This window comes from Monoraphidium neglectum, assembly GCF_000611645.1.
Source record: "Monoraphidium neglectum strain SAG 48.87 unplaced genomic scaffold scaffold02531, whole genome shotgun sequence".
NCBI classification, from domain to species: Eukaryota; Viridiplantae; Chlorophyta; class Chlorophyceae; order Sphaeropleales; family Selenastraceae; genus Monoraphidium; species Monoraphidium neglectum.
This window is the reverse complement of record NW_014011097.1, coordinates 1-8,914: the sequence shown is the minus strand read 5'-3', so window position 1 is coordinate 8,914 and position 8,914 is coordinate 1. Positions and strand designations below refer to the sequence as shown.

At 64.5% G+C, this 8,914-nt stretch overlaps 2 protein-coding genes across 2 annotated transcripts; both read right to left on the bottom strand.

The window, feature by feature from the left end:
* Nucleotides 1-1,542: 1,542 nt before the first annotated feature.
* Nucleotides 1,543-6,509, bottom strand: MNEG_10962 (hypothetical protein; the record flags this gene model as incomplete). The annotated part of the gene is made up of 13 exons (XM_014040567.1): nt 1,543-2,123; nt 2,453-2,494; nt 2,721-2,843; nt 3,052-3,127; nt 3,315-3,370; nt 3,621-3,673; nt 4,045-4,167; nt 4,403-4,572; nt 5,113-5,235; nt 5,401-5,424; nt 5,717-5,898; nt 6,156-6,194; nt 6,413-6,509. The coding sequence occupies 13 exons, from the start codon at nt 6,507-6,509 to the stop codon at nt 1,543-1,545; spliced, it is 1,689 nt and encodes a 562-aa protein (XP_013896021.1).
* A 1,386-nt stretch (nt 6,510-7,895) lies between these two features.
* On the bottom strand, nt 7,896-8,387 carry MNEG_10961 (hypothetical protein; the record flags this gene model as incomplete). The annotated part of the gene is made up of 1 exon (XM_014040566.1): nt 7,896-8,387. A coding segment is annotated over one exon (492 nt), but the record flags the coding sequence as incomplete, so codon positions are not given.
* Nucleotides 8,388-8,914: the final 527 nt, after the last annotated feature.

The window sequence follows — 8,914 nt, the reverse complement described above, 5'->3', positions numbered from 1 at the left end:
CGGCGGCCCACGGCCAGGCGCACGGCGGGCGCAGGTACGGCCGGGCAGTCGCGGCGCGGCGGCGGCCGCGGCAGGGCGGGACTCGCCTGAGAGCGGCGACGCGGCGGGCGACGCGGCCAGCGAGGATGGCAGCGGTAGCGGGGGAGGCCGCGGCGTGCAGGGGCCTCTTGGCGTGCGGCTGGCAGAGCTGAATAAGCAGCTGCTCTCAGACATTGATTCCGAGTTTGAGGAGCGGCGCCGCATGCTGGGCGACCGGCTGGGCGCTTGCTACGTGGCAGCTGCGGAGGCCGCAGCCGCAGCCGCCGCGGCGGGCGGGCGCTTCAGCCGGGTCGCCAGCTTTGCGGGGGGCTCGTCCCTGCCTGGCGCGAGCGGCCCCGGCGCGCTGGGCGGCGTGCCGGGCGGCGGCGGCGCGCCGGCGGCGGGACTCGGGCCCGGCGGCTGGGGTGCGGGGGTGGCGGCGGGCGCGGGGCGGCGGCTGGTGCCGGTGAAAGCGGTGGGGGCAAAGTCTCGCAAGACGCGAGGCTGACAGCCTTGAGGCCTGGGCCGAACGCCGTCATATTGACCTCTCAGCCTGTGCGTTTGACTTTGAAATGGCCGGGCCAAGCCGTACGCAAACACGACCAGGAAACAGCATCGCATCCTGGTTGAAGACGTGTGGATTACTCGGGTGCGCGCTATCAATAAAAGTGCCCTCCCTGCACGCCACCGACCGCCGCCGCCGGTGTGTGGCCGCCGCCGGGCACGACCACGAGGCCCATGCAGCGGTTGGCGAAATCGAGGTGGCGTGCTTTGCAGCACTCCCTCCCAAAAGCCCAAGGCCCCAGAGGCGCACCAGCGGAGCGCTCGGCCGCAGGGACACGCCGCCACCGTCAGGCATGGAAAAGGCGAAAGCGTTTCAGCATACTGTATGCAGGTGGATCCACAAGCAAACATGGTGCTGTATGAGTAATGTGGTACGTTCAATATGGATTGTGGGCACACACATGTGCCCTGAAGCGATGGCAAGCCTGCTGGAACAGCGGCGCTTGGAAGCGAGCGCCGTCGGCGGCCATGGGCATTGCGTGAATGCAGAGGGTGCAGCCGTCCGCAGGCACAGGCGCATCGCTGCAGCCTGGGGTGGCGACGCCGCCGGCTTGAGGTATTCATTTGCTCTTCAAGTGAGAGCGAAGGCCAGGCGCTCAGACGCAAGGCGACCTGAGGCGCAGCTGCTCAGTACACACAGCTCAGATTTGAAAGCCAAAGGGACGAAGCGCACACCTTGTGTGGGCGCGGGCAAACCGTCGCCTGGGATGGCGCCAGGCTGAAGAAGCCCGGGCCTCACCTTGCGTGTGAGACGACAGCCTGTAAATGTGCCTGATAACAGCCATCGCCGGAACCCCAGATCAGGCCAGTAAACCCCAGGGGATGCAGAATAAGGTTTAAGCAAGCAGCTCGCTGCGGTCACAGCTGAACATATCACACCAGCCAAGCCCAGAGTTCAAGCCCTGACTCACCCCACCCCCCAGAAGTTATACCCCTCCCTTGGCCCCCTCCCACGGCCGCTCAGCCCTGCTTGGGCGCCGGCTTGGGCGCGGCCGCCGGCGCCGGCTTGGCGGCCGCGGCCGGCGCCGCGCGGGCGGCGTCGAACGCCTTCTGATCCGCGGGCGTCGCCGGCGGCACCGTCACGAGCGCCGCAATCGTGCCGGAAGTCAGGTGGACGGTGAACCCCCCGCCGGTGACCTTGCCCTTGCCGTCGCGGGTCAGGTACCGCGGGATCGCCACCGTCTGCGGCGTGCGCAGCCTGTCGCTGCCCCAAACGTCGAAGAACGAGTCCGAGTAGTAGATCCTCCACCTATCCTTCAGGCCGGCGGCGGCGTACATGTACTGGGCGTCCCCCGACGGCGCATACCGCCGCAGCTGGTCGGCGCTGAGCTGCACGTTTGCCGCGCACTCCTTCCCATCCGCCTTGTTCAATACGACCGCGCGGAGGTCCCCCTTGGCGCGGCCCTTCAGCAGCCAGACCTTGCAGTCGCCGGCGATGGCGCGGCCAATGACGTCGGCGCCGCCGGCGAGGGCCTGCTGGAGCATCACGTAGCCGTAGAGCGGCTGCCTGACGCGCACGCGGTTCGCATCTGCCTGGTAGTCTGTTAGGTAAGTGAGATGTGTGTGGATGGTTGTATGTGTGAGTGTGTGTTGTTGACAGTCGCGCACGTGTGGAGGGGTGGAGTTGCACATGTGTGTTTGGCTGAGCGCACCAGCGGCAAGGTGGCTGCAACTACAGCCGGCACATGTAAACGGGGTGTCGGGCGAATGCGGCTGGCTTTGGCAACGCAAAACGGCGCAAGGGGGGGCGCAAGGGGGACTAAGCGTCAAAGCGCACTGCAAGCAACTGAACACATTGCGAGCAACCGACACCAGTCAACGAAGTCAGTGATAATCCCACAATGGCTGGAGCTGCTGCAATGGGGCTCACAGATGGCATTGTAGTTTGCGTTGCTCTGGCGGGTCAGGACTTCTGAGGGGGGGGGAGATTCGAGGTTGCAGTGAGGACATCGAGTGAGTCCAACGCGGTGCGGCTTGCAATGCCAGAGGCCAGCACAAAAAATGCAACTGCGGGTTCCATCATGAAAATTGTGGTGGTGGGATTCAAGATTTTCCTTCCTGCAACTTGCGGCCCCGTGACAGATGGCCCAAATCTGCCCGCAATTTCGTGCGGTGTGGTGGGGAGCCGCAGCGCTCACGGTGGAAGTGGATGCCCGCGGTGCCTGTGAAGGCGACCTCCAGGGCAGTGTCCAGCGCCCACAGCGCGGCGCCGGCCGTGTCAGAGATGCCCATAACACCGCCATAGCTCAGAGTGGCCGCCTCTGCGGCGAGCCGACGGTCGAAAATGCGGTACGAATTTGATGGGGGTCGGGTCGGGCGCTGGCGCCGCCGGATCTGCCTTGCAAAGCAATGTATCGCAGCCGAGCTGTGCATGGCGTGTTGGCTGTGCATCCTGGCTTTCGTCGCAGAAAGTACAGCCAAAAACACAGGCGCCCCGACCATTAAGCGATCCCTGCGCGGACAGCCCACCCGTGACGCGCAGGGGAAGGCCGCCGTTCGCTGTGCAGACTTTGACCAGGCTCTTGAGGTTGCTGATCTTCTTCACCTGCGTTCCCAAGTTGCCAGCACAGCGAGGCGCTGCTAAGCTCGGGTGACGGCGCCAGCGAGAAAGCTGCGGCCGGCGGGTCCGCCCTGCGTCGCTTTGCTCCATAAAATACCACCAGCATCCTGGCAGGCGTCTCTGCAAGGCCGGCCCTCCCGGCGGGCCCACTGTACAGTCATGCGGGTCGTACCATGCGCGCGTCATTTAGCAGCGCCTGGATGCTGGTGTCCTTCAAAATGTTGCCGCCTGGCAGGGCGGTGCAGGCAGGGCGGGCGACAAAGTCGTGCAATTCAAACCTTGCTGCCCAGAGAGTGGGGCGGTCGAGGCTCGGCAGCGGCTGGAGGACACGTGGCTGATGATGCGGCGTACAGGTGGTGTATGTGCATTTGTTCGTGCATGCGCTCGTACAGGTAGGCGCACGCGTCTGTGTGTGTGTGTGTGTGTGTGTGTGTGTGTGTCTTTCCAGAGTGCTGAGTGACATGATGTGTGGCCTCACCGTAGTGGTGGACTGTCACCATGTTGAGGTAATCCTTGACCCCATCCAGCCACCTGGCGCAGGGGGGGGTGTACAAGGAGTTGCAATGGTCTACATGTGCGTGTGACCTCACACAATGAAATGCGCATCAGGTGTTGGAAGACAGGGGAACGTTGGCAACAGTGTAGCTCGTGGTTGATGTCATCTGTGGACCCAAGCGTGCCAAGCTGCACAACTCGCAACCACCAACACCCTCTCGATTGCCACTGTGGCCGCTTTTGCCGCCGCCCCCGGATCAGGAGCAGCGGCAGCGGCAGCAGCAGCGGCAGCGGCAGCGGTAGCAGCAGCAGCAGCAGCAGCAGCAGCAGCAGCGGCGGCGGCGGCGGCGGCAGCGGCAGCGGTGGCGGCGACCGCGGCGGCAATGGCCGCCGTGGTCTGCACCCACCACTGGAGCTTCGAGGCCTCCATGGTCGAGTCAGACCAGTCTGGGCCACCAAACAAGCGCTTGTTGCCCGCGGCCTGGAATCCCGCCTTGTAGACCATCCTCGAGACGGGTATCCAGCGGGTGCTGCGATGTGAGGCAAGGATTCGAACCCGTGGCGACGACAGGTGGCGCGGTTGGCTCAGATCGCGGTCTTGTAGTGGTCGATTCAGGTTCGACAATTGCGGGTGGGTAGCGCGTGCGGCCTGGCACATGCCGTGACGGGCTGGCCCAAAGCAGCTTGAGCAACTGGGGCCGCTGCAGCCTGACCCCCTTCATCCGCCCATCTTGCAGCGCGCGTGCATGCGCATGCGCCTCTCACCTGAGCCAGTTGTTGGGCTTGGGGAGCGAGATGCCGGGCAGGCCGGCGCGTGGGGGGAGGGAATACATATCAGGCTCGTTGCCGACCGCGAAACTGACGATGGAGCCCTGGGGCAAGAGCTTCAGGGACCGCGTGACCTGCGATGCCGTCAGCGAGGCGTCCTCCGCGTGCTGCGGGGCGATGAGGGCGTGGGGGGGGGGGGGCGGGAAGCTTGTCGGAAAGGGCCTTACAGGATCTTGAGGTTTGCTGGGGTTCACTTGGGAATCAAGAACCTGGACCCAGCCCAGTCATCAGGTGAGCCCACATCCAAGCGCATGCCAATATACTCGCAGCAGGGTTGCAACCCTCCCGCGGTCTGTGGTTCCTGTGCACTGATTGTGATTCCCTGCCTCGTCCCCACCACCCTGGCCTTCAAAACACACATGGACACCGCCCCTCCGCCGCTGCAAGCGGCATGCCTCAACACTCCTGCCCCGCCCAATTCCTGGCAAATGGCACCTGGCCTGGCAGCACCCACCCACCCTGCCCTCTGTCCAACATGCACATTTTGGCCAACTATCAACAACACCTGGCTGCCAGCCTCCCCAGCCTCAGTGCGCCTTCTCTCCCCGCCTTCGACCCACAAAACACACACACACATTTACACTCGCATTTACATACAACAGACACACACGCCACGCACACACACACGCACGCACGCCCACGCGCACCTGGTTGGTCCCAACGATGTACTGCATCCCGGTGGCCTTGTTCAGGTCCGCCAGGGCCTTGTACACCGTGGCTGGCCACGGCTTCACCAGCCGGTCGGCCGACTCGGCGCCAACACGCATGTACTGCGGGCGCAGCCATTGGGATGCGTACAAGAGCGCACGCGGAGTGAGTGCGGGGCGGCGTCGCGGGCCGGGCGGGGACTGCCAGGGTGCGGTGCTAGGTTACTGAGGGGCTAGGGTTAAGGCGCCGTGCAGCTGTTTGGTGAGGTATTTCGGCGCCAAGCTCACCATGGGCCCCGTGTTGAACTCCGTCTGCGGCGATCGCGGGGATGGGGGAGGGTCGGGTGTCCTTACAGTGAGGTGCGAGCGTGGATTACACGGGTGCAGCATTGCTGATCGCCTGCTGATAGTGCCGCCACTGCCCCAGCCGGCCCCGCACTGCCCGCCACCACCCCCTGTCGCTGGCTGCTCCAAGATGCCCGCGCTGGCCGCTGGGGCCGCTGGTGCCGCCAGGACCCTCCTTGTGCAGCTGGGCCGCCGCTGAGAAACCCTACCCCAGCACCCCATCTGCCTGGCCCCAGCCCTGCCGTCCCGCCCCTCCCACCAGGTGCTTGATGATCCCGATAAAGTCCGGGTGCGCGATGCCCTCGATGTCGTTCAGATCAAGGCTCAGGCCGAGGAAGGACTGGGGCACCTTGACCAGCGGCTTCTCATTGGTGCTGATCGTGACGTACGCGCTCTGGCCGGCCAGCTTCTTGAGGACGGGGTCATCTGGGGTGGGGTAGCCTGGGGGTGATTCAAGGGGGGGGGGGTGGCGGCGGCGGCGGTTGCCGAGGATGGAGTTGGTTGAAATCATGCGGGTGTGGAGGTTTGGGGGCGGTTTCGACGCGCAACAGCGGTGAGCAGTGTGCAACAGCGGTGAGCAGTGTGGCACGGCATGCGTGACGGAAGCATGCAGGCCGCACGGGGTGGCAGATGGGTATGCCTCAAGCAGCTAGAGGCGCACGCCCACTGAATTTGCTGCAAGCACCAGCGGATCTCACTCTTGATGCGGAACCGCCCGGGGTTGCCGATCTTGACGACTGTGGAACAGGGGGCAGCCGAGCAGGAGGTTATGCACATGCTGTTGAGGGCAAACTGGGCTGCACTTTGGGCCCTGGCAAGACACCTCATGGCCGCCGGCACCGCATGCATGGCGTCCTCTGGATCAGCATACAGGCGTGGCAGCGCCAAGCAGCGGATGCGTGACGGCCGGCTTGGTCACGGCCGTGGGTCACTGCACGCTGCTGCTGCTGCTCACCTGCGGGCGTCGGGGGGGCCGCCGCGGGGTCCGCTGCCACCTGAAGCACGAGCACCAGCAGCAACCCGCTGATTGCGACGAGCGGGAGCGTCCACATCAGGACGCCAGCTGCTCTAGCTTCGTCCCAGCCCGGCGTTCACTTCCACGGCCGGAGGTCAGGGTGACACGGCGTTTATGCGGGTGACGCTGTGGAATTAAGGTCAATACCGCGGAATTTTGTGAAGGGCACCGTGGCGGGGGTCACTGACTCTCAAATCACTGCGCCCTGCTAGGGCCAAAAGAGTGTCACACGCTGTGAATAATGCACGCGCACTGTTCAGCAACTGCTTGCGCGTCCAATATCATAACATTAGAACTAAGTTAGCCCAGACGGGCTCGACACAGTGGTTCGCCGCGTCATTACTGTTTTGCTGCGTTGATTGCCCATGTGAAATGGTGTGTGCTCGTCCACATCATCGTGGGGCCCGATTGGTAAGCTGCTGTGAGGGTTGAGGGGCGTAGGACTGCAAGTGCGGTGTGTGCTCGCAACTTAATGCACACAATAAGGTTTGCAGGTGCTACATCGCGGCCCCTGATCATGCGACGACAACTGCCGGACATGGAGAGGCACGTGCTGCCATCAATCGCCCTGCGCCGCCTCAAGCTCATCCTGTCGAATCCAGTGGGCATCTGCCTCCTGGATCTCAACGGGGCACAAGAACGCAACTCTTGCTGCGCCGCACCTGACAACGCGGCCTGCCCCGTTTGTTTCCCAACGTGCAAGGAACAGCACATCGCAAACGCGCCATCACCTGTAGACCTGGCTTACTTTGACCCCTGGCATTGTTCTGCCTGCTATTGCTTTGCATTGAAAGTTGAGAAACGATGCATCACATGTGGTGGCTCAACTCCTGGGCTTGCTGGAGCACACACAAACTTCACCAGCGCTAACTCTCCGCCCCCCCCCCCCCGGCCGTACGAAAGACTCTGGAAGTTGCACAGTTGCACAGCACTGCCCAACTGCACACAGGGTGTGGACAGCAATAGTATGCGGCAGCACCAGTGCGACGCGGCACGGCCTGCCGACGAGGGGTGAGGGCACAACCCACCAGCCCGTTGCTATGCTAGTAGGGGAGGTGGCGTGATGATGCGTGCAGGAAACACAGGTGCGGCAACGGTGTGCACGGTTTTGTGTGCAGCGGCCTGCGGCCACAAGCACGTGGGGCCCAGGAGGGACCTGATCACTTGATACTGTTGGCACCATTCTTCAATTGTCGTGCCGACCAAGGGGTTCGGCAAGCATGCAGGTGATATCAGGGCAGGCGTGGGCGCCGCGTTGCAAACAGTACAGTGCTGCCACGATCTGTAAAGGCACGCAGCATTGCACGTGGATGGGGCCTGTTGAGTGGGGTCAAAGGATTGACTGGTAAGACTGTACAACATTCCTGCTGTGACGTCCACAAGCCTCATGGGCGCCTGGCGTGTGTGAGGGACAAGCCTTGCTCTAGGGCGGCCCCTTGCGACCAGCTGAGCCTGTGACGACAATTTTGGGGCCGCGAACAGCCGCCGCCGCCGCGCTGTCGCAGGCGTTGCTGTCGCCGTCGTCAGGGCTGCTGCCGCAGGGCTCGTCATCTGCTGGGGAGGCGTGCAGCACAGTGCAGGGGATGCACCCGCCGACAGCAGGGGCAGCCGCCGCGCCGCTTGCGGTGCTGCCGCATTTGCTGACGCTGCTGATGACAAGTGCGTGCTCGCGCCCCGCCCCGCCCGTGCTGACAATGCACGGCAGGCAGACGGCCCCGCCGGCCGCGCCGGGCGCAGCCGGTTGTTGCGACGACGCCCGCTCGGACCCAACGCCGCGACCGCTGCTGCCGCTGCTGCATGGGCCGCCGCCGCTGCCGGTCCTGCCGCCGCCGAGCTGCTGCTGCAGGCACCGCGCAGCGCCGTGCAGCTGCTTGAACTGCTGCTCTGCCACAAAGCGGTCCCACCGCTGCTCCGCCTGAAAACAAGGAGGCCGAGGGCGCGGGCGTGTGATCAGGCGCGCACTGACGAGCCGGGCGCGCGGCCCGCTCTGTTGCAAAGTCAACCTCTTCGCACTCTGCCCTCCGCTTTCAAATGGCGCCCGGTGCCCCTTGCACACTGTTATCGCATCTCCAATCAAAATGATCAAGCATGAGGGCCGTGCTTTTGATCTTCGTCCATGATGTTCACTTTGCCCAGTGCCCCCCCACCTTCCCTGCGCCTGAAGCGAGGGACCCCCCCCTGTCGATATCCCCCCCATGTGGCCTGTCCCGCTCACTGCCTGCACATCTGACAGGGACCCACCTGCACCAGCAGGACGCGCATAGCCTCGTAAACCGCGAAGCTGCAGATCGCCATCGGTATCAGCCTCACCGTCGCCGCGCCCACACCCGCATACAGCGCCCGCACGCCGCCCTGCCGCAGCAGCTGCGCCGCCACCTGCCACGCCGTCACGCTGCAGGGGCCCGCGCCCGCGCCGCCGGCTGCGGCGGGGCGCGGCGGGAG